Source organism: Merops nubicus, unplaced genomic scaffold (genome assembly GCF_000691845.1).
Source record: "Merops nubicus isolate BGI_N331 unplaced genomic scaffold, ASM69184v1 scaffold17619, whole genome shotgun sequence".
NCBI lineage: Eukaryota > Metazoa > Chordata > Aves > Coraciiformes > Meropidae > Merops > Merops nubicus.
Window position 1 is genome coordinate 57,005 of NW_008633236.1, and position 24,985 is coordinate 81,989.

The 24,985-nt window shown below is 39.0% G+C and overlaps 1 protein-coding gene across 1 annotated transcript in view; it reads right to left on the minus strand.

Annotated features, from left to right (window-relative positions):
• Nucleotides 1-3,300: 3,300 nt before the first annotated feature.
• LOC103780510 (disks large homolog 2-like) overlaps nucleotides 3,301-24,985 on the minus strand; it is a gene marked incomplete at its 5' end in the record, with an annotated part of 23,692 nt that continues 2,007 nt past the window's right edge. The window contains 7 exons of the mRNA XM_008948198.1: nucleotides 3,301-4,449; nucleotides 5,472-5,563; nucleotides 11,173-11,282; nucleotides 11,992-12,164; nucleotides 13,121-13,222; nucleotides 13,955-14,005; nucleotides 22,893-22,934. Coding sequence (XP_008946446.1) covers nucleotides 4,343-4,449; nucleotides 5,472-5,563; nucleotides 11,173-11,282; nucleotides 11,992-12,164; nucleotides 13,121-13,222; nucleotides 13,955-14,005; nucleotides 22,893-22,934 — 677 coding nt within the window. The remainder of the gene's footprint in view (nucleotides 4,450-5,471; nucleotides 5,564-11,172; nucleotides 11,283-11,991; nucleotides 12,165-13,120; nucleotides 13,223-13,954; nucleotides 14,006-22,892; nucleotides 22,935-24,985) is intronic.

A 24,985-nucleotide genomic window follows, 5' to 3' on the forward strand; every position in this document is an offset into this window, starting at 1 on the left:
GTTTTACAATAATCTTAAAAAACAGTGGAATGGGGAGGACAGATCTGTAACTTCATGTGGTGTGAATGTGATGGACTGCACTCAAACCAATGGAGTGACCATGATTTACACCAGCTGAGGATCTAGGCTAGCTGTATATGCTGGATAGATTTTATAAGTTATTTGCTGTTAGGTTTGATGCTGATTTGTGCCCTAGAATGCAAAGGTTATTTTTAACGTAATGATCTCATTTTTACTTCTGAACTAATTGACAAGATGTCTGATTTTTAATGGAATAGGAAAATGCACTTATTCCACCAAGGCATGGGCTTGAGAACATGAATGCAGTTGCACAATGAACCGCATGCATAACATGGCAGACAAAATGTTCAAGAGAAAAAAAGTTAAGATTAAAAAGGAGAAAAGACCACTTTCTGTGAACATGGCAGATATTATGGCTTTAAATCTGCAGCTCAAAAAGAAAAGTGAAACTTTTTTCATTAACACTGATTTTCCTACAAATATCCTCACATGTTGTCACTCACTGAATCCTCTGATCAGGGACACAATTTGGAAAAAAAAAATTGAAAAATAAAATAAAACCAAAATAAAAATACAACTTGACCGAGTGCTGATGAGCAAGTAACAGTGAAGGTGTAACACCAGTTATTTCTCCACAGAAAACTAATGCAGGTGGACACTGTATAACTAGGACACTGTCGCTGGCTCGTAGTGGTTGTTAGCTCAGGTTCCACACGACTCTCCAGGATGAGGATTTGAAATTTCAGTGCAACGGAGAGATTTCTTATCCTTGACTTTCACAGGGTGGTTCCTAGGACCCTATCCACACCGGAGCATCAAACCATGCTAGCTACAAACACAACTACATCACAGAATATTTATCTAAAAACAGCCTGTAATACCAAAGAAATTACAAAGCACTAGCATGGACAGGGTACCTCTGTAGGAAAGGGGACTTAAAGCAAGAAAGAGGCTCTTTCACTGGTTGATGGTCAGGCTGTAGCACCAGTAAAGTGCCGTTTCACTGAGCCCTGTTAGCAAGCTCTCAATGAGTCAGTGCATGGAAGATGTTTTGTGGCAAAGAGAAATAATTAAGTTGTAATATTGCACATCTGCACAAAGCCAGCAAGATGTCGTCGTGATCATTCATGGGTGGACAAAAAGCTGTGATAATTTTGGTTCTGCTTAGACCCTACGGTGCTACACACTGTGCCAGAACATGAGAAATAGCACCAGGGGTGTGATCTGGCACTTTTCCTAAAGGGTCCAGCATTTGCATTTGTCACTTGCATTAGATGCTCTCAAGTCTTTTACATGGAGAGAGAAGGAATCTGCTTAAGCTGTGTTAACACCAATATGGTGTCAGGTGCCAATTGCTGTGGTTTGTGAGTTTGGACTTCTATTTTTTGTTGCACCAGATGTACTTTTCCATGAATCTTATGTTTCTCTTCCTCCTCCCACTATCACCCAGTATGATCTGAACAGCTGCAATGCAAAAAATGAACTGCAGCTCTGAGGATGCTGAAACATGAAACGCCAAATGTCTATGCACGAAACAAATGGGAGTACAAGTCCTAAGGGAAATAAGACCTCTCACTGCTTCTCTTGCTGATTTGTTTTTTAATACATGTTTTATTAAAAAAAAAAAAAAAAAAAGTGCAATGGCAACTCTAAACTGGAAGCACAAACAACAGACAGAGAAAAATAAATAATGTTACCACAGTAACCAAGGACTGATGGAAGAATTGATTGTACTCAGCCATAGTGTTACTGTTCACCGTAAAGCACAGCACATGACAAAGCAAAACAGTTGCTAGTAGGATAGTACCGTAAAAGGCTGCATGCTGAACTAAGAAACAAAGAAGCAGATGTGACTGATTGCTTAAAAACAGAGCTGAAAATCAGAATGAAGTTCCTGCTTTAGGATACTTGGTTTTTCAGGTCTGGTGGGCTCTTTCCCGACTTGGGGCAATAGTACTTTGCCAGCAGGAAAAATCAATGGCTTCCAAAGATCTGGGGTCACTCTGTGGATTTCTGCAGAATTATTCAAAATCGAAGCTTTCATTAATTTATATTTTGAAAAAAAACCCAAAACAAACAGTTTCTAGCCCTTCTGTTTACAAAACTTTTGGAGACTTAACTGAAACCCTTGTGTATATATCTGCGCTGGCCAGGCAAGAAAAATAGTAGTAAAAGAAGTATAAACTTCTCCAAGTTACCATAGTAGGGCAGTAAGTGAAGAGGCCACCTTAGGGCCACTAAAATGCCCATATTTTTAACCCTGTCACTGCTGGTGGCTATATTGCAAACATCCAGCTAGTCATGCCCTCCGTGGAGGTTGGCTGGATATACCTGTCATCTTGACGAGGTTTAGAAATGTAAGCTTCAAATAGACAAGGTACTGAGGAGTCTATTTAGCATTTGCCCTTAGAACTCTTTAAACATCAGGGTTACTGTAGCCACCAGCTATAAGCTTCAGACTCCTGCGGCACAACAGGCAGGAGAGCGTGGGTTTTATAGAAAACATGGTCCAGCAGCAGCAAAGGCAATTCAGTTTACTATCATAGTATCTCTTGCAGTTGTCCCTTTGTGTGTCAGAGTGAAGAATGGCACCAGTACACAAAGGAAGGGCAATGTGAAATGAGAAAACAAACCCCTCCCACTCTGCTTCCGTACACCCCAAACTGCAATTCCACAGACTTTCCCCAAATCCCTCAAAAATGTCCATTGCCTCAGTTTTTGCTTTTAAGACCCTTGTGGACTGTGAAATGAATGAAGATACAGGTTAGTTGGTGACCTGATTCTCTACAAAGAGAAGAAATAGCAAATGTTTTTGGTATATTCTTTAAAGAAAGCAGAACAAATGCTTTTGGTATTTTCTTTAAAGAAACCATTTGGGGTGATGTGTGACTCCCCCAAAGAAAGGTTATTAACTGCATTCAAGCACTGACACTTTGCTTCTGAAAAATCATCAGTTTCAATTTAAAGATGCATTATCCTTTTGTGTTAAGAGAAGGTCCTACAGGGCGGTCAGTTTAAGAGGTCTTTCCACAGGAGTTCATCATGATTAAATAGAGGCAAGGGAGAGGATTAAATTGAGAGAAAAACAAACTGACAACTACAGTTTAAGGAATTATCCTGCTTGTCATTAATAATAGAGAATCTGTTACAGGAAAGGGATAATGCAACTTGATGGTCCTCTTTACATTTTGCAGTCACACAAGGGTGTAAATATTTAATCTTTCCATTAATTAATCTTTACAAAATATCTCACAAAAACATTTTTACCTATAGAAATTAGTTTCTATACATCAATATATTTTTATTTTTATAAATTATTCCATCTTTAAGTGCCTTCTATCAATATAAATGATAAAATAGACAATCAAAAATTTTAAAGCTTTTCCCAGTTGTATCCCTCCTTGTCAACATAGGTGCTGTGAATCCTCATACATGTGTGTGTGTCCACATGAGAATATGTTTGCGTGCACGTGTGTGTGATGTGAAATGCTTCCATCCTCTCCCACCCCCAAACTCCATTAAAATAATCTATATTATTAGTTCTTGATGCGATAGCGTTTCCAAAGGGGAAAAAAGAAATGCTTGACTTGGTTTCAGAAATCAAAACATGTGCATAGTTACCAAAGTCGAGGTGTACCAACTACAAATGTGCAATGAAAAGCTTAGAGTAGGACCCGCCTCCCAGTGAAGTCAAAGAGGGGCCTACCAGTGACTTCAGTAGCAAGTGGACCAAGTACTCTGAGCTTGATTTTGCAAGGTGCATGTGGCCCTGATGTAGCAAAACGCTTAAGCCCGTGCTTAGCTTTGAGCACATGAATAGTCCTGCTGGAACTGCTGGGGCTGAATGGCATAGGGAAGGGTCACAAGTGACTCCAAGTCAATGGGCTACTCGTGTAGGAATTGGAGTCAAGTGCTGAGCGCCTTGCAGGATCAAGCCCTATATGAGGTTCAAGAGCTGGGAACTTCTCTTTAAAGCAACCAACACACGGAGCTCAGCCATTGAAATCAATCAAATTGTCCGCATGGGCACAGGAGGTGGCTAGCTCCCCTTGACAGAGAGTCTCCATGTCAAAAGTTTATACCTACAGCTCGTTCTCTGCGCACACAACAGGTTTGCTTTATGTGGTAGAAGTCTTTTTGTTCCTACCCTTTGACCCATCAGTGTCCTTCATGGCTTCAAACACTTTGTGTTGTACATTCATCAAAATTCACATTGACTGCAAAGAACATAAATGCAACAAAAACAGGAAAGCCTCCAAATAGTATATTATAGTTTTCTTCTAAGTATTCTCCCATCGTAATCAGAGGTGCAGTGGCTAATTTATAATTTTTCCTTTGAAGGAATCCAGATGAAAGGCCCAGACTGTTCTTCAATTACAAGTTTGCATTGATTATATATATCTTCTAAGCTATCTCCTTGGACAATAGCTGCAGTAAGAAAACATATCAATACTTCTTTTAATTGACATATTTTACAGCATCCAATGTCATCAGATTTTCAGTATACCCACAAATAGTGATGAAAGCAGAAGGAATACTAGAACACTGTGATGATGATTATGGAAAAGTCATACCCCCTGCACATGGCAACTAGCTGAAACCAATGGCACCCTCCCATGACAGAGACCCATCCTACTGCTTGTAGTGAGAAGACTGAGTTAGGTTAGCTTAGAGAATGGGCAACTTTGCCCTAGGAGAGGGCAGCATGGTGGGTTCCCACTGTTGCGCACCAAACTTTACATTCCATTTGATTTAGAAGCTATTTCAGCACTGTGCAGCAGGAGATACGCAGCCTACTCTTTTCTTGACCTAATTTTAACAAACTCACTCTTGTCTGCAAAAGTTGGCTAGATCAGGCCCAAACTGACAGAAGATAAAGCACCTGCAACACAAAGCACAGCCTCTATACCCTTAAATTCCTTGTCCCCACAGCCAGGAATCTGGAACGGCAGTTCAGATTATGCTCACTGTCAGCATGTGGAGGAACAACTGGACTTCTGAGTGTTATCCACAAATACCAGTCCCTTGAGTAAGGAACTGCCTAAACCCGCCCAAAGGAAATGCTGAGGCTCAGAGCAGGTCTTAAATCCTGCTCTTTTTCAGGTTAGGAAGAAGATGCCTTTTTTTTTTCCTTCCCATGTTCCACAGCTCTTGCCTTGAGCTACTGAGGAACTCTTTGGTCTGTACAAATGCAATGATGCAACACTTTTATTGACCTCACTGAAAACAGTTTTGAGTCAGAGAGGGAAGCAAATTGAAGCAAAGATGTTTCTGTAGAGCTGAGGAGCTGAACACCTCAACTGCCCTTGAGATTCAGGCAACCCATAGTCCCAAGCTATGAGTCTGTACTGTGGACACACCATAATGATAGGCCAGAAATAAAGCTGATCTTGTTGCTTTGCAATAAACCACTATACATTGGGAAAAGATTGTTTTTAATAAAAACATACCTGTAAAATATTCTCCAAATTCTTGTTCTAATTTAATTGCTCGATCATAGGTTTTCTTTGCTTGCTCCTCTGTGAGACGTTTATTCATTTCCCTAGAAACACAGAAGAAGTCATCAAGAAATTTAGATTCTTACTGGAACAGCTTTCTACAAGATATGTTCAACTGAAACACAGATGGACTGAAATCAGCACCAGAACCAAGGAGTGAAATTCTTCCATTGATTCATGGGCAGTTTCAGGATTTTAAATTTAATGTCTTTCTTAGATAGTATAAATGTACATGTCCAGACTTTTCCTTTGACTATTTCCTATTTCTCTGCTGATTTTTAACATTTGGATTCACTGTTCTACATTCCCAAACAAAATATGAGGCACAAATCTGGTAACTGCTATCTGAGATGGACTTGTAGCATCAGGAGTCCACAGGTACGTCTGGGAATCAGGAATTCTCAAGTTTTGTGCACTTGGAGCACTCCTGCCTCCAGAGCTGAAGCTCCTCCAGGAACCTCCCTATCTCCCAGCTCACAGCTGGCTGTCTCAGCTAAATGATCTTGTCCAAACTGCTGAAATGGAAGTTGTGTTTTGACTGATTGGTGTTTGACTGGGGTTATGGAACTGAAATCATGAGTAAAGGCAGGATTCGGTACAGTGAGACTCCTGACCCTATAGGAGGAATCCCAGAGTCACTGCAATCCCTTGTAGGGAAGCCCCAGAAGCAATCCAGCATGTCTTCCAGGGAGATTTCTTGGTTCAGGTGTGGGCATGAGTTCCAGATGATCACAAGAAATCAAACTGAGTCTGTCCATCAGGAAGACTTAAGATACTTGTGTTCTCTGTTCCAGTCCTTACTGATTAACTACAGAGATTCCCAGTCAAGTGTGTCTTATAGATTCTAAAATGTGTGAGGTACCCAGAAATGTAAAAACATAGTGTCAGCAACACTCTGTTATTGCCAAGGTTTTGTTATTTGGTGGAGCACTTCTGTTTTGACAGAGGCATTTTTAAATAATTTGAAGAAATGAGTTGTCTTGCCCATGCACACTCTGCTTTTAATACCACTATATACTTTCAAAGAATAAAGTTCATAATCATTCAGTGCCTTGCACATATATGCCTTCAGATATCTAAGTTAATTAGTAATAATAAATAGAGTTTGCTTGTTCTAGCATTTTTTACAGCATGAATTCATTTTTCTTAAAACATGATGGAAATTTTCTGAGGCAATTAGGAAAACAAGAGAAGGGAGCAGCTTGTGTTCTACATAAATCTGATTTTATGCCTTGCACTGAATCATATGATTATGTGGTAATAGACTGTATACAGTATGACATGGGTGATGCATGTAGGAAATTATGTGCATGATGGTGCATAAAAAAATGATCTGTGAAGTGCATGAAAGTATGAACTTGCTACAGCTAAATCCTACCTGGTTTCTCAAAAACACCCTGTAAAGTGTCCAGGATGCAAAAAAGGATTTCTAGAAATGACTTAAAGCTGTTTATCTATATAGCTAGCGATACAGCTGGGAACACTGCTTAAAAAAAACTAAAAAATTACCAATGCAATGCAGAAAGCAGGTTTATAAAATGAAGGATAAGAAAGATTTCTTAAAAAATTATGACAATTATTTGTGGATTATATAAATAGTTTTAATATATTCCAATCTATGGCATATATGCTATATCATACATGCTATGTCATACATTAAATTTGTAACACTACTCATTCTATTTATAGGAAAGATTACTATCTAATTGAGTTCAGACAGGCTTCTTATCAGCTATGCCTGCTTGAATATCTTTAGGTGCATTGCAAATTCTTATGCACACATGACATTTTATCTCATCTTAAGTACACTCAGCCAATATTTTAGTGCTAGCAGCATTCTCCTCCTTCCAGATCTATTTCTGTTAAATTTCTGAGAAGCTTTCCTCAAGATCCTTGAATATCATAGGAGAAAATAAAAATATAAAGAAGCATTTAAAACAACAAATACTCTGACACAATGAGAAATTTTCATTGTATATGCAGAGTATAGATTTGCTTGGGATGTTAAGCTGCGCTGGTTTTATTCACGCCTTGTGTCTTCAGAAGAGAGGATGGAGAATGGGGAGGACCATGACATCCTTTTTTCATGATGAATTAAAAGTGCTGTCAAACAATATGCTATTTTTTTCTTTCCTAGCTAGGGACCTGCACAGCTGGTGAATTCAAAATGCTTGCAAAGAGCTGTCCCTCCAGGCACATCTTCCTCCTCTCCCAGTGAAGAGCTCACCCTGGCAGCCTCTTGCTTCCAGCTCTCATCCCCATGATCCCACCACTGTCCTCCTAGACACATGCCAATAGAGAGGTACCAACAGGGACTCCTCTCAGATTAAACCTCTGAGGTGGGGTCATGTAGAGCCGAGAAAAGAAAAAACGGGGAGCCAATCTGTTCACAGCAAGTTGATTTTCAGGACTGAATTTCATTGAAGAAAGCAGGATCAGGAGACATCCAGCTCAGACCACGTGTGCTGGCTGCTTTTACATCCAACAGTCCCTTATGGCCTCACATTGCTGTGGTCATTAGTGTTCATTTCCAGAGAGCCAGTGATAACAAAGTTTCAAGTACAGGTGCAAGATTAATATAAAATCCCTTTACTCTTCTTATCTTCACTGTGCAAAGGAACATATGTGTAAATGAGAATTAGACCCTTCTAATTTAAATGCTATTTTTGCAAAAAAAAAAATAAAATAAAAAAAAAATTAAAAGTTAAATCTTTTGACTTAATTTCTCTGCACGTTCTCATTAGCAATTCTTTTATCTTTTGTAATTTTATGATTCTGCTTTACTATTCCACTAACTTTCAACTCATTTGTATGAATGAGAGTAACAGTTATGGCAAATAAAACTATGAGTTTTGTGTTGTAATGCATAAAAAGACAGTTAGCACGGTTACCCTGTCATAAAAATGTCTCACTATGCTCATGTCAGAGTATGTATTTGTTTAGCTAGATCCTGAGTGATTTAGCTGCATTACAAAATAAACCAAATAATTTTGACAAGCAAGTGGTTCAGAGTTGTGTCATTACTCTCAAGACAATTCTTTAAAAAGAATGATCCTGTTTGTATTAAGAGAGTTCTCATTTCTGTTAGAAGCTAATTCTGGGTGCTCTTTGGTAAGATAAATACACATTAGATAGATTAACTAGATAAAAAGATTATTTGTGGAGAGCAAGCTGCAGGGGATAAACTAATTTAGAATGCCTGAATTCATTACATTTTTCTATCTTTTTTTTTTTTCTTTCCAGAAGTTGTATTGTCTTTACATAATTTATTTATATAAACCATATTATTGAAAAAAAAAGGAATTCAAATTCATGTTAATGGATTTCACTTTGTCCCCAACACAATGTCATCAAAACTGAAGCAGATTTAGATTTGAAGAGTGAAGAATGCTTACTTTTGATTTACATCAGTAAGGAAACTTATGCTAACTGCACAACTAAGTGAAATATTAGTATTGCTTTGGTTTAATAACAGAATGATTGTCATAATATTTTGTTTCTTCATAACATTTTTCAGCCAGTCTGAAGTCAATTACTGTTCTCATATGAAATTAATGAAGCCTTTATGTTATTGCCACATTTCTGGTTGTGACTAATGTATTTTTCATAGTAAGGGCCACTTTTTACTTTTTTTTTTTTTTTAATCACTCCAGATGCAATATCAGCATTAAATAAATAATGGATTTTTTTTTATGGATAGGGAAAGTGTAAGTTAAGATATATCTTAAAGCAATCAATGCACAACGTGGGCTCTCAAACCACCCTTCCCCTTCTCTACAGCAAGATAATCAATCAGATTATAACTGAACTATAGAAATACCAAGGAGTCATCCAACCCAAGAGGGCTTTGGTCAGGGTGGGGCTGTGCAATTACCACACACTGTACATCATTCCCTGGAATGTGGCTGCACAGGCAACAACCTTATCACCAAAAGTCAGGGCCAGGGAGGATGTGCATTCATGGGATGGGATGGGGCACGTTAGCAGGCTCCAGTTTTGTCGCCTAGTGCTTGTTGGCACACTATTACCACCACCAGATATGTGCCTGTCACGGGAGGGAGGATGCCTGCGTTTTAGCTGTGTAACAGATACCTATGCCATCACCTGCTATTTACAGAGCTTTTGGTGAGAGGAAGGCACAGAATTCAAAATTTCATCCCTACCACAGCAAATTAAGTGAAGTTTTTGCACTACCATGTTTGTACATGGAAAACAATTGATCACAATGTATTTTATCCTGAGCTTTAACCAGTACGAAGTTCACTTCTATATTTCCTCCTCAGCCTTCTTTTCTTGACACTAGGCAACCCCCATTCCTCCTCCACTTCCAGGACGGTACCCAGAATCAGGCCAGAACTGTATCTGAGGCCTCATCCATACCCAGTAAAACAGAATACCTGCCTATTGTTTCCTCACACAACAGTGATGTTAATAGAGCCCACAGTGGCAGTTTCCTTTTTTGCAACCACATTATCCACCCATTCATATTCCTGTGTGATCCATCCCAACAGCCAGATGTTTTTCTGAAGTGCTATAGCTTAATTATTCCCTGCTTGCACTCATGCATTTCATTTTCTCTCCTTTGTCTGTGCTGAATTTCATCTTACTGATTTCACATTGAGTTTTAATCTTATCCTACAAAGTGCCTGCCACCTTGCTCAGCCATAAGTTATTCACAAACTTTATGAAAGTACTGCCCAATTCATCATTCAAGTAATTAATGAAAAAGGGATCCCAAATAGTGACACAGCTCAGGAAATACAATTGCAGGGTTGCTGTTACCCTCCCAGTTTAACAGTGCCATTTTCAGTGATGGAACGTGTTACATGCTTTCTAGACTCTCTTAGGACTGTATTTCCCTAATCTTATACTTCCCTAATTATTAATATTATATTTCCCTAAGATGCTACTGAGAATGACCCATGGAGTCAGAATAAAAAAATCAATATTTATACAAGCAATACAATTATTGATATCCATCTCATGAAAAAAGGAAAAAAGATTGACTTGATTTGTTCTTGATACACATACATTGTCTGCCTGTAATAACCTTTTTTATCCTCAAAGTTATTACACTTGAGTTGCTAGACTGTTCACTGGATCCCAGAGCTTTTCTGAATTTTGAAATTAGGTTGCCTGGTGACAGCATGAAGTCGTTGCCTTCTCTTTCCTTTTTCAGATGTTATGTTTGCCCCTCCCCAGTCCTATGGGTCCTTGTTTACTCTCTTACAGACCTTCAAATAACTGAAGGGCTGATGAAGAGGCACACACTGCAAATCTGACAGAGGTCTACTCTTTGGTTCACTCCCTGTGACCAGACTCTACACCCCAAGAGGACTTAAGGCTGCATGAGTCCTTGGTCAACCTGCTGTACAGATTGGAACAAGGACACTGAGCATTGACAGGGAATCCTTCATGGTCCAGCATGTAAGGCCATATGTCCCAGTGTGAAACGTTCAAAGGCAGCTTTGGCTTGTTCCTTGAGATGCCAGAGTACAGAGGATAGCAGGCAGAGAGAGCAAGTCTCCACTGTTCTCCCTTCTTCTTGTCATTACTGATTTTAGAGAACAGGCAAAACATACACTAAAGACCTCTGTTGAGCTACTAGAGACTGTACCTTGAAAATAAAAGGTTTGGATGAGTTTATACTCACATCAGAGGCTCCCATGATTTAGGCTTAATGAAGATAGCGATGGGATAGAGTTGTGCAACTTGTAGTCTTTTGATAGCATTTCCTGACACATCAAGTATACAGTGCTTGCCCTATTGGAAACAGATGAGAACCTGTTTATTTTTGCACATATTTTTTGTTTTATAGTTCGCTACATATCAGCCAAAAGACAGGAAGCAATTCAGCAACACAGTGCCCTGGAATAAATCCATTACTGACACACCAGGGATGGGGGACCCCAGGGCTCCTCTGCACTTGTTCCTTTGCTTTGGTGATGATATAAAATCTTCACTGGAGATAGGAGAACAAAGTTGTTTTTTATTTTACTGGGATGAACTTTAGAGGGAGGAATTTTCTTCAGAGACGAAGAAAAATGGTTCATAAAAATAATAGGATGTCTACGTTCATACTGGTTATTCAGTTCTTGCCTGTGTCAAAGAGTCCTTGTGCCACCTGAGACAAGTCATTTAATATCTCTGTACTTTGTTCTTCACCTGTGTGAAAGTGAGATAAGTTTATTCACCTATCTTACAGAGGGAAGAGGGAAGGCTATTTTGGGGTGTACTTGAGGTGCTGTATTATATCCCTCAATCCACGGTACTACATCCAGGAACAAAAAGTGCCCAGGATGTTTTAATTCAAAGTCAGAGACTCCACTTGTGGACTCATTACAAAGCCTATAAATATTAGAATGTCGTTTTGCAGATAATTTGTATTTTTTTCAAAAGAATCATGTCTGAGATACAATGTGGCAACAAAATAGATCAGGTTTCCTGGTAAATAAAACTAGCCTCAACCTACCCTTTCTGCCACGAATCTCACAGACTGGACACTAGTTCCATATAAATTATCATTGTACTGCCCAGCTTCTATAAATTTGTGCTCTTGGATATCTTTTTCCATTTGTTCTCTTGAAATGACAAAATGATAATCTCTCCCATCCACTTCATAGTCACGCTTTGGCCGTGTGGTATCTGCATGAAACAAAAGACATAAGATGAAGAAGTCTGTAAAAACATTTCATGCAAAAAGTGCTCCAGTTAAGGTTTGCCCAGTGGACAATGGTGGATCTATGTGGAGGTGCTCCACATCTGGAAGCAGATCTTTGGCTACTACATTGTGTTCTTTAAATGGAGTTATGACAATAAAGTTGTCTTTTTTAAAATAATGCCTTCTGATGTTTACCTCCAATCAATCCTTACAGGCTAACATAAAATGAATATTTACCAGAATTCCCCCTTTTTCACCAGGATCATGAACAAGCCCCAAATACAAAATCCATTCCAGATTGTAAATCTAATCCTATTACAGTGATAAAATGCATCACAATCTCATCAATTTAATTTAGCCTTCGGTATAAGGTTGTTTCTGATCTCATCTCTAGCAGTTTTAAGTTGTTGTATATGCAAAGACAACAGTTTAGGATAAAGTAACATTGCAATCAGGGTCTGAAATAAACATTCAGCAAGCTTTAATGATCCAAGATATGAACACTACGCCTAATTCAGGGTCCAATATTGCCTTCAGATTAGACAGTCTAGATCTCACACAAATCACAGATTACTCTGTATATTTATTATAGCTGTGCAACTGAGGTGAAAAATTTTAAAATTTACCAGTATTTCAAGCTTTTATTGAGAGAACACAGATTAGCTGATGAGTAAATTGCATTAGTGGATAGAAGGGTCCTTCTTTAAAAATACACTACAGCTTTTGAGATACTTCTTTAGAGAATTACTTTACAGAACTTCACAATATTGTTTTATTTTTTGTTCATTTCTGCTTTTTTTTTTTTCTTCGATGGAAAAGGTTTTTGAGAAACTCAGCTATGTACACTTCACAGATACTGCATTCTCAGCAATTCATTTAATGCGTGGCACCGAGGGATACAGCTCCTCAGCAGCAAAACAAGGATTAAAATCATACTCACGTGGTACACACGACCCAAACTTATCAGGGAATTCAGATATCAAATCGTCGTTGATCCGATCTTTCATAGGACCCAGAATAATAACTGGCCTGGTGTAATTAACTGAACAACAAAAAGAAAGGTATATTTTGATGATCTTACTGGCAATAACAGTAAATCTTCACAAAGATGCGCTAACCAGAGTTGCTGCCTTTATGCATGAAAACTTAGGTGTACATTTTATTGATGCGTAATGTATTTATTGACATGGATAAGGAAAAGGGACAGAGCATTTTGCAGAGCTCTGTGATGATGCATGCACATATAGACAAATGACGATGTGGAAGTGTATATATTTGCTGCTGCTCAACGAAGCCACTCCCAGATGCTTGCAGATGGATTCTCTCATGAGGCATAGAAAGGATATTGCAGGATTTTTTTTCCCCTTAGCTATATGAATACATTCCCCATTAAATCAGGTGGGCACACTCCCGTTTTCAGTTGAATTCCCATAGGTTTGTTTACCCCATTCAGAGGTGCATATTATATGAGAAGGAAAATAATAAAGGCTCCCCATATAAAACTATAACAGTAAATCAAGAAAATGAGCATCAATATTTTTTAGAATGATTAACATATTTATTAGTAAAGGCCATGAGAGCATGCTGAGGAGAGTCCAGAGAATGTTAGGGAATGGGAGTCAGAGAAGGAAATGTCCAGAACTGATAGATTGGCCAAGGCAAAGGAGCCACAGAGAATCTGGGGCTGGCACGGCAAGGCTTACTGCTCTGTTGGCCCTCAAAATGTGAAATGGAAAATATAAGGAAGAGTGACAGAAAAGCAGCTGAAACTTACTTTCCTGTCTGCTGACAGGTTCATAAGACAGGATGCAGTCTTCTTGGCCTCCTGATGAGAGAAGAAAGAGAAGAGATTGAAGGTGACAAGCAACACATCAAGTGCTAAAGCTTGATAAAATGCTTCACAGAGAGACAGATCGGATTCAACACTTCTCTCTGATAATGAACCATTCCAAAGTCCCTCATAACTTTAAAGTGTGGAGAGCACTTTTTTCCTTCCCCTCCCTCCCCTGCCACATGTTTCAATTCACTTTGCTGAAATTGGGCTTTTACAATGATGGACAACAACACTTCATTTATTGATTTGGCAGCAAGGCTGTTTACAAGGATAGTGCAGAAATTTGAGATACAATTCTTTTTTCTTGTCTGATTGTTAAGGCCCTAACATGCTGCTACAGGACAAATCCACAGGCTATCTCAGCTGAACAATTTTTATCCTCAGAATATATACATTTTGGTTGATCATTGCTCTATGCATAACCTCCATAGTCTAGTTTATTCACAACCTGACATCTAGCTATGAGCTATTTTCTGACCCTCATCCTTTCCTGAACACAAAACGCACAGCATCGTATTTTACACACTTATCTTCCCTCCACTCCTGCTAGGACAGTGCTTTTTTGCTTATGGTGGCATTTAAAAGCAGAGAAATTTGCCAAAAGAAACAAATGACACTCTGTGGATCACAACTTTGGTGCAGATGTACAGCCCCGATGCATCACTGTCCTCTCCTCTATGAGAGTGCAAGAGGAGAGGGGTGGGAGGATTCTTCAACCTCTTGCATGAATAATTTCTGGATATTCCTTTTTCTAGGTTACTGGTACATACTTGGTACCACATAAAGGCTCTGGCAGGTTCTAAATGTGACTTACGCTTAGTAAAGTTTAAAATTATGATTTTATTTTTACTCAGCTCTGGGCTTGTCTCTAAGAGGATCCACAGATGGGATTCTGCAACTAATTGAGATGCTACAGAAAAAAAAAGACTGCCATCAGGGCTATCAGGGCTTTCAAAAATAGACAGGATTGCCTGTATTTCATCTGCTCGCATGCACATGAGTGTGTTACATTATTTTGGTGGGCTCCATATAGGTATGATCTAGAGGGGCCTACACCTCACCCTGAAGTAGTCTGACTGCTGAATCACTTGTGAAGCTCCATTAATTATATTAACAAGGTTTGTACTGGATGCAATGCCCAGTGCCCAAGTATGTATAAAATTATTAGTATTAAACTGACTCCTACCTCATGAATCTAATATGTTGCTAGACATTTTTTTTTTTGTGATACATTATCTAGACAGTAGTGAGAAATGTGTAAGAAAGCTTTTCAAGTAAAAATAATGCTGTAATTAAGGACAATGACAGAAAAGCAAATTAAAAAATGTACTGATGTGTTAGGAGAGAGGGAGAACAGACAGGGCCAAATCCAACCTAACAATGTTGCTGAAGCAGCAAAGGAGAAAACATCATTTTTAATAAAAGGAAGAAATTAGACAGCTTTTGAGGACAAGGCAACATAACGTATGAGGAGTGTGGATAATGAATTTTCTTCTCTATTTGCAAATGTTTGATACTGTAATCACACACTTAACTTTGGTATTTTGCAAAGTTAAAAACCTAGAATTACTGTTATACTAAGTTTCATGCACCAGATGTACTATTTCCCCTTAAGTTTGCCTGGGAAACTTTTTGGGTGATATAGAGCTCAGGATGTTCCATTCCTCTGGAGATGAGATGATTCACTGCCTGCCCTCCAGCCCCCCAGAGCCAGGGCTGTGCTTTTCAATGGCCTGAGAAAGTCAGTCTTGGGGTGGGCAATGAAGCCATTCTGTGCTAAGCATGTGGAGGGGAGCCTGTCAGTACACATACAACCTTAAACCTGAAAATACTTGTTTTAATGGCATACAGTTCTGCAGAAGGGAATTCATTTCAGAAACCCCTATCATGAGTGCTTATGTCTGAGCTAGTCCTTAGGTATCCTCTAGAGTGGGTACCTACAAACAGGCAAGTCCTTATTCTAAGACATGAGTCATCTGACCTATTTTAGATGTGTACTTTGGGATGAGAGAAAAAGTCAGAAGGGCGTGTTTGTCTTCAGTGTCCCATAACAGCATTTAAACAGCAAGGTCAGATCCAGACATCTGCATTTAAACAGTAGAATCCCATGGGAGTGACAGTGGCAAGAGCAAATGAAGGAAAATAACCAATAACTCTGTTTAAAAATTTCTCTGTGGGCTAATATTTGTCTTTGGTATAGAATTATAGCAAGCACAAATAAGCCAGCACAGCTTTTGCCTCTGTTTTGTCCAGTCTCTGGCAGAGTTGTCCACATGCTAAAGCTATCCACATCCACACTATCAGGAGGGTATGGGCTATGGAGACAAACACCTGAAGGAAAAGAAAAAACTCCAGTCCACTCAAACTGTGCTGAAGCTTAAGCTATTGGAAAGGACTGTAGCAAGGAAGAAGAAACTCTGAGGCTGACTGTGATACACAGGGACTCAGACATCTTCTTGAGTGAAGGCTCTTCAGCAATGAGTCTCACACTCAATGTGGAGTGAGCATGGGGGAAAGCTGTAACATTTGCACTACTTCACTTTTCTGGAAAAAGGGCTCATGAAGCTCATGTTTCTATGTGAATAAAATCCTTCTAAGCACTCTCCAGACAAAATCTTGTAAGTCCTCAGAGGCTAGTGTGCATGTTAACTGTACTAGATGGCGTTTTTTAATGATCTTTACTCAATCAGTACTGCATGACTTTGAAGTAGTCCATAGAGCATTAAGTATAACAAAGAGCTCTAGAATCAATCAATAATTGGATTGCTATAACTGTGTGATAGCTTTGAGGTGTGAGACCGTGCGAAATTAAGCAGGACATGGGCTCTTATTTATCATTTGACTAAGCCTCAGTTACCATCCATGTTAATGGCTTAATTAGCACAGGTTAGCTGTATTGATCTAGAAAATCTTTGTGAAATGTAACAGACAAAACAAAGAGAAAAAAGAAAAAGCCCTTTCTGTAGGATTTTGACATGATCCCTTGTTATTCAGTAAAATTCCATCATGTCAAAAAGAGAAGAAAAGGAAAAAAAATAAGAGAAGAAAGAAAAAGGAAGCTATCCTAAATGCATTATACTTCTGAGTAAAATCATTGGAGGCTTTTCACTTTCCCAGGATTGCTACGGCTCTGGTTGCCTTTGTTCTTGGTTTGCTTATTGGTGATTTCTCAGTCTTGGGAAGAGAATACCCTGGAGTTTGTTATAACTCGTAGTCTCTATAAACCGGGCAGAATGGTCCTGTGTGGTCAGATGAGTTTCATAAAGACTAGTAATTTAATGTTTTTAAAGGATTTTATAGTGTTTCAGAGAATCCAGAGTTTCCATATAGCTGGTGCAACTGCACCCAGCATTTGAGTAGTGGGGCAGGAGGGCTACTGTGAGCTGCTATGGTGCAGCCACCATGGAACCAAACACCTACCCTCATCAGGCGCCTCATGGAAACAAAATCCATGAATTCTGGCATCCTATTAATGGTTGTGAATGAAAAAAATCTGGAAAGGGATCTAAAGCAGTGAATAACAAAAAAGTTGTGCTTATGAAGACAGCTAAAAATTGATGAAGATTTTAGAAAAAAATCAAAGGGAGTCAAAAGGGTCGTTAAATTTTCTGGACTAATGGTGGTAGTCACCATCAATACACATGTGAGATACACAGAGATGAGCCAAATTAATTTTATTTTTGTCCTCAAGCCTGAATTTTAATGCTCAGATGGATCTAAAATCACCATCCATTTAGGTTTTGGGCTAATGTATGGATTACCTGAGTTGTACTTGCATGATCTTGGAGAAATCAATTTCTTGTTTTGTTTCATCTGAACAAGCTGCACTGGACAGTCAATATCCTAGTCTCTATTTGGCTCAGAATCCCTTTCCTGGACCTCTGTTTATGTAAGTAAACACATGATTTTTGGAAATATGTTGATAGCTACAAAAGGCTGGAATTCCAATATATAATAAGATCGTCATTAGTCTGAGAACGAGCTTGTGACTGAAAAGTGGTCTATTAACACTGTATGTTTAAGATTAATATAGCTTGTAAGGACATAAAATGAGTCTTCAATGCTTGTGCCAAATTGAGTATGCCTGTAATATAATAATCCTTGGGGAGTCTAAGAGCCAACACATCCTAATTAATCAGTGGCCTAACATAATAATCAGGACTCATTTAATCTTGTTTTGAGACTTCAGATCTCATTACAAGAGTGATGTGCTGACAGAGGGTAAAAATTCTGTTTCCAACAATTTTCCTTATTTTTAACTTTCTGTCATGTATTGCCTCTCTAGGTAATTGGTACAATCACAACCATTTATGCAATTAGGCTAAAAAGATGTGGTAATGTGTGTGTAATTTTGATGACAGCTGTAAAAACCTTTGCTGAACTGTGTGTTACGAGAGTTATAACACATATGCAGTAGAGAGACTTGAAATGCATGGCCATTATGAAAATCGTGTCTCATAAAATAAAAACTGATGAGTCTCCAGTAAAAAAAATGTGTTCTTACAAGCTTGGTTTGAAAAAGAAATCAGAACATTTTAAGCTAAAAAGCTCAAAACTAAACTTTCAATCATGGTGTGATTAGCTGCTTCAGGGATAAGTCTAGGTTAGCTGTATGTATCGTTATCACAAAAAGAACTTTCTGCTAGACCAGGACTTTATATAGCACTCTGCAAATTTGGTTTCACTGCTGAGAACAGATGCAAATCAACCAGTATAGTTACAGCCTTCATATTAGCATGGCCAGTGTGACACAGCAGCAGCTGTGTGGCAACTCAACCCCTTTTCAATCAGGTCAGCATTTGTTCCTGGCTCCAAAATACTTTTACTTTTTTTAATAAAGGGCTAGATTCTTCTGTCAGTTGTTCGTGGTTTCCCCTGAAGTTGCTGGAGCTGAAGGTAATCTGTTGTGATAAAATAAAATTCCACTGTTGGCTCTAACTCTTTTGCTCATTATAAACTCAGTGTTGAGTGAACTGGCAGAAGAAATCATCTTTACTATCTGCAACAGCCTTGTTGATAAGGAGTGGTCAAAGGATTTTTCTCTTGAGACCACACAAGAGGATTTTCAATTATATTCTTATTTTGACCTACAAAGTATCTGGCGTCTGTTAAGAAATTGATTTTTTAATCCCCAAGCCCAAGACATGAGCAATACTTCAGGGAAATATTCATTTTTTTCAGCAATATAATTTTCTAAATAAATACTAATACATCATAATATATTCCCCAGAAAAAGCTCATTCAGTTTGTAACCCCTCTGTTAATCACTGTCCAGGGCACAGCCTGGACATCTCTCAGAAGCCTTCGACATCACTTTGCGTAGTTGTATCCCTGGTTTGGAATGGTTCTAGGAATGATAAGTAGCATTAGTTTTGACACTATCTACTTTTCACTAAATGCTCATCATGAGAAGCAAAAGTTAATAGAAAAATGTTAAAACAATTGCCAGAGACTCACTAGAAAAAATGCAGAACACCTCACTCTGGACTCCAACTGGTCTTTTTTATAGGGACAAATATGAACACCTGCAGGAGAACACATGGCACTTGCCAGTCATTTCTTATCCAAACACTTTTCTTGGTGCTGGCCAAGGTGCAAATAGTTGATTTCATAGAAGCATAGAATCATTTAGGTTGGAAAAGACCCTTAAGATACAACCATTAACCCAGTACTGACAAGTCCACTGATAAACTATGTCTTTCAGCAACATTTCTACATGTCTTTTAAATCCCTCTTGGGATGGTGATGCCACCATTTCCCTGGGCAGCCTGTTCCAGAGCTTGACAACCCTTTTGGGGAAGAAAATTTTCCTAACATCCAACTTAAAACTCCCCTGGTGCAACTCGAGGCTGTTTCCTCTTGTGCTATTGATTGTTACTTGGGTAAAAGAGACCAATACTCACCTCACCACCACCTCCTTTCATGTAGTTTCAGAGACTGATAAGGTCTCCCCTGAGTCCCCTTTTCTCCAGGCTAAACAACCCCACTTCCCTTGGCTACTCCTCAAAGGATTTGTTCTCTAGACCTTTCACCAGTTTCATTGCCCTTTGGGCACACTCCAGCACCTCAATGTCTTTTTAGTGTGGGGCCCAAAACTGAACACTCTATTTGAGGTGGGGCCTCACCAGTGCCAAGTGCAGGGGGACGATCCCTTTCCTAGTTTTGCCGGCCACACTATTTCTGATACAAGCCAGGATGCTGTTGGTCTGCTTGGCCACCTGGGCACTCTTCTGGCTCCTATTCAGCCAGCTGTCAACCAACACTCCCAGGTCCTTTTCTGCAGGGCAACTTTCCAGTCACTCTTCCTAATTTCCCACAATTCAGAATGCAGTGGGACAGTCAACACCCTTCTTCCTGCTCATTTGCTGGGGAACAGAAGAAAAAAGGGGCAATGGAACAGGATAAAAATCTGGTGCAAAACTTTTGAGCTCTCCAGCAGTTTTATGTTTGCTCCCCATGAATTTTTCAGCTTAATTTTTTTTTTCTCCTCTTAGTATGCCCTGTTTCACCAGTGCACAGACTGAGGGCTAGGTGAGTTTGCAAGTCTACACACATGGTGTCCTTGTTAAATAACTTGTAGTTCCACACCTTGAACACAAAAATTCTCCTCAAAGTGGCACTACATCACACTGAAGGACAACTTTGCAACATGGCTGACTCCCAACGGAACTAGAACAAACTTGGTTCTGTGGCAGTGACTGACCTTGGGCCCTGTTCCCAGCTCCCCAGATGCAAATAATATATTTTATAAGGTAGCCTGGACATGCAAAGAATATCCAGCTGAACTCAGGAAGGCTTTAAGTCCCCACAGGAGATAGGCTGATATACCATGGCCATGTAAGTAATTGAAGACTCAGACAGGTTATAGTTGATGAGCCATCGTGACCATGTGAAATAGGCTGGTAACCAAAGTCATGGGTTGCTGAATGCCCTCAAATTGATAGTTTAACTTCAAACTGTCAAATGACAGTTGTCATGCCTTCAAATGTCATGTCAGCACACACTAATGAATCATTAGCAAACGGAAATAGACCATTTGGGCACCGGGTTCTGGATTTAAAAGCCACTTTCATTTGGCATAATCTAAGACTGGCTTCTTCTGATGCTAAATGGCATGGGCAGAGAAGGAAGCCCTGCCTTAATCTGCTCCCCCAGGCATCAGTTGTTGGAGACACCAGTAACGCATGGGGAGCTCCAGCCAACAGGATGCAGTCTGGATGCTGCAGGGGTAAGACAGCAGCTTGCCCAGATGGAAACCGCTCCAGGAGACTGACTACCATGGGAAGTTGTTACCCCAACACTACTTTTTCTTCCAAGTACCTATGTCCAAACTAACTTCCCCAAAACATTTCTATCCCCCTTCTCGCACCTCAAAACATACACTTGATTTCAAGTTATTGCACAGCCAACCAGGCTACTTGTCTTGTCTTATGATAAAATTTGGGAAATAGCTTTTGTGGACCTGTCCCAAATGTTTGGCTGCAACTGGGCAACCCCTGTTAAGTCTCCTGTTTAGGACAGTTAGGCATGGGATGTGCTCAGCTACCAGCTTGGATTCTCCTCTGGGCTTTTACCCTGAGCTCACCCTGAATTAAACACACATGGGGGAGAGTTGACTTATGCAGATTTTTGAAAATTTAACCTATTGACTCATTCCTGATCGTAAAGTCAATCTGGGGAAAAAGTATCTTATGTTTCAAACATAAAGTCCTCCTCTATTCCTCAGTGGAGGACACATTTAAAATAAAGCAGTTCAGAATTGCACCTTGGCAGTTCCAGAGCGCCTACTGTTTTCTTGTGACTCTGGCAATTGCTTTCCAAGTAAACCTTTCCAATAGAAGAAAACACAAACTAATTTACTATTTCTGAATTGCATATGATTCGCTGTTTTACTGAAACAAACTCGTGTTTATTAACAGAGCTCAACTGCTATGCACTATATCAAGACTAGTAAATATGAGACATGATACCAATGATTACCTGAACACATGTGGGTGCTTAGCACAAGTGCTGAGTGACTGGTGGAAAACTTGATTTGCTAAGCAAATGGCTTGAAAAAATTAATCTGGGTGATTTACTAAGCAAGCTATCATTTTAATTACCTTTTATTACATTTCCAGTCATTTAGTTAATGCCTTTTTTTTTTTTCACTTCTCAACACTTACAGAAAAAAATAGTTATATCGGTTAAATTTTGAGTATTACTAATAAATAGTCAGTATGTACAATCTGCCACTTGGCTGTATGACCACATGGAGACTGTAATTTCAATCAAATCACATTGCGGGGTTGAGATCTCAAGTTACAGGGAATCAGTGACATTCAGTGGCAGTACCTAAAGGCTGAAGGTCTATCTTACCTTTTTTTTGAAGACTTCCATATGCATTAGGAAATCTGTACTGGCAAAATTAAAGGCTCAACAAAACTTTGTGGTCTGTATATTTCCTAGCCCTTCATACAAGCATGCAGAAATGCAAGTAAAAATTGTGACCTTGTAAAGAGCATGTCTTTTTCAGATTTGACTACAGCTATGGAGTAATTTTACTCTTGAAAGATCATCAAGAAACTGCACCCTCCCTGCTGAAATAATTCTTGTCACTAAACCAAATAATCATGACTTTCACAGGCTACCCAAAGCCAGGTATGGTTTTATGTTGTAGAATACATCCTAAATAACAACATCCCTCATAAAAGTTACCAGTTTTCTTTTATAGCTTTGTACTCAAGAAGTGGTCGGCCGTAAATTTGAATTCCAAGCCATTTGCTCCAACCGTCTTTTTAACATGAACAAAAGACTAGCAAGGAGATAAACAAAATAAAAGAAACAAACAGAACAAGCAATGCAAAGTAAAAGGACTCTAATGAAAGCAGTAACTTACTGTAGCTACTTTCACTATCGCTGGCATTAGAAGAAACATGTTCTGCAAGAACAGCACAGCAAATTAAAGAACATAACCAAGCACCACGGAGCTGCAGAAACTTAAAAGAACTGCCACAGTCATGCAAAGGTGATTGTGCAGAGAGAAAAATAAAAAATATGCAGTGACATCACCTGAAAATTCTTAGATCATTTACATGGGTAAAATGAAAGCTTTCTCTCTTGTGGCATTCCAGAAAGATAATATTACTAGTGATACACATCATGGCAAAACCATGTCTTGATGACACAGTTAACGACATCTCAGACAACTTAATTTGAAATTATCTTATGGTCCGCTTGCATCTCATTGGACATCTTGACCAAATTAATGGAACCTCAGTATCTGCTCATATTTTTCTGCACTATCAGTAACGTGCATCATTAACGCATTGGAACTATTCCTGATAAACTTCGAACCCGTGTCCATCTTTAATCACCATGTGCTATCCCAAAGGGTTAATGAATTAACATGAAAATGGTTTTCATATCAAATATTGTGACTCTATCTATTTGACTCTGTTCAAAAAAGGAAGACAAAGCCAAGACAAAACTAAGGAAAAAAAATGTCTTTTTCCAGATGTTCTCTAGCCTCAGAATGTGAGCTAGAGTATAAAGGAGTACAAAAACCTTTACCAGACAAGCCTACATGGGTGAATAGGGAAATAAAGACTATAAAGATAGCTCAGAATTGTGGTTTTGCAAGTCTGGTGTCCTCTTTCTATTATCATATTATTTAAAGAAAGGTACATCTGAAGTAGCTGTTCCCAAACGGTAGTCAGCAGACTGTTTAGAGTCAGTCAGACCATGCTATATGGTCTCCAGGAGGACTGAGAAGGACATTAAATGCTGGTTTTAATGCTGTCTCTGGCAGAAATGCAGATTATTTTGCATCTGAAGGATCATTTTACAATTAAAACTTTTCAGCTGGTCCAGGACATTCAGAAACCAGTGGTATTATGGCAATATAATAGGGACGCACTGAGTTAATGAGAATGAGACATAGCGAGTAAGTGGACAATGGATACAAATAAGTCACCTCCTGCCAAACATCAGAACTGGTCCAATATTTGTCATAGTGTGCAGATCAGGCCATGGGTGACTCACAACACCAACCTGCAACTGCCTCTAAACAGTCCCAGTGAAAGAAAGAGCGCATAAAGAATCCTCTGGGATGAACTCAGAGTAGACATGAATGGATGTCATGAAGGATGACTATGGGAACAGTGCCAAGACCACCCCTTCTCTGCGAGGTGCTGCATTTCCTCCATGTATCTGTCTATGAGGTTCATAGAGTGGGACTGAAGGAGCTACTGGAGCAACAGAAATGAAAGGAGATGATATCTGATAAAAATAATAATGGAAAACTTTGGGCTTAGTAAGAACCTTTAAAAAAATTAAACAACATTTTGAAGAAAACAATAGATTGACTTTCAGACATTTCATATCAAGTAAATAAGGGTTGTATCAGACTAATATGCTATATAGGACCATGAAGAACTTTACTAAACAGGAACAAATATCCTTCATAGTAGGAGCTGTCAAGAAGAAGTATATTTGAATTGAATGTTGGTGAAATTTGGATGTCTGGGAACTCCTAGAGGTGTGTCAGTAATTGAAATCTAGGTGCAATATTAACAGAGAAACTAGAGCCTATATAATACCTCTGTGCTACTTTTCCCTTAGCAATTTGCAGAATTCAGTTATCTTCTTTCAAATGCTTGGACATTATGGAGATTCGTCTTTGTAAGGACACAGATATTCAGGAGGGCTACCAGAAGTATTCTGCTTCTCTTTAGGCAGGGAAGAATCTGCACTTGCTACTAATGAGCTATTACGACACTTTACTTAAAGCAGCAGAATGGTTAAAATTCAGGTGGCGATGACATTTGCTGTCTATCACTGACAAAACTAGTCCTGCAGAACTGTTCTTCATACAAGAGATGAAGCTTTCATCTTTAAATTACAAGCTACTGTGTGGCTTAAACCATTAAAAATTCCCTTCAACAAATCAATAATGGAATAATCTCTAACATTGTGTGCATGGGTGTGCAT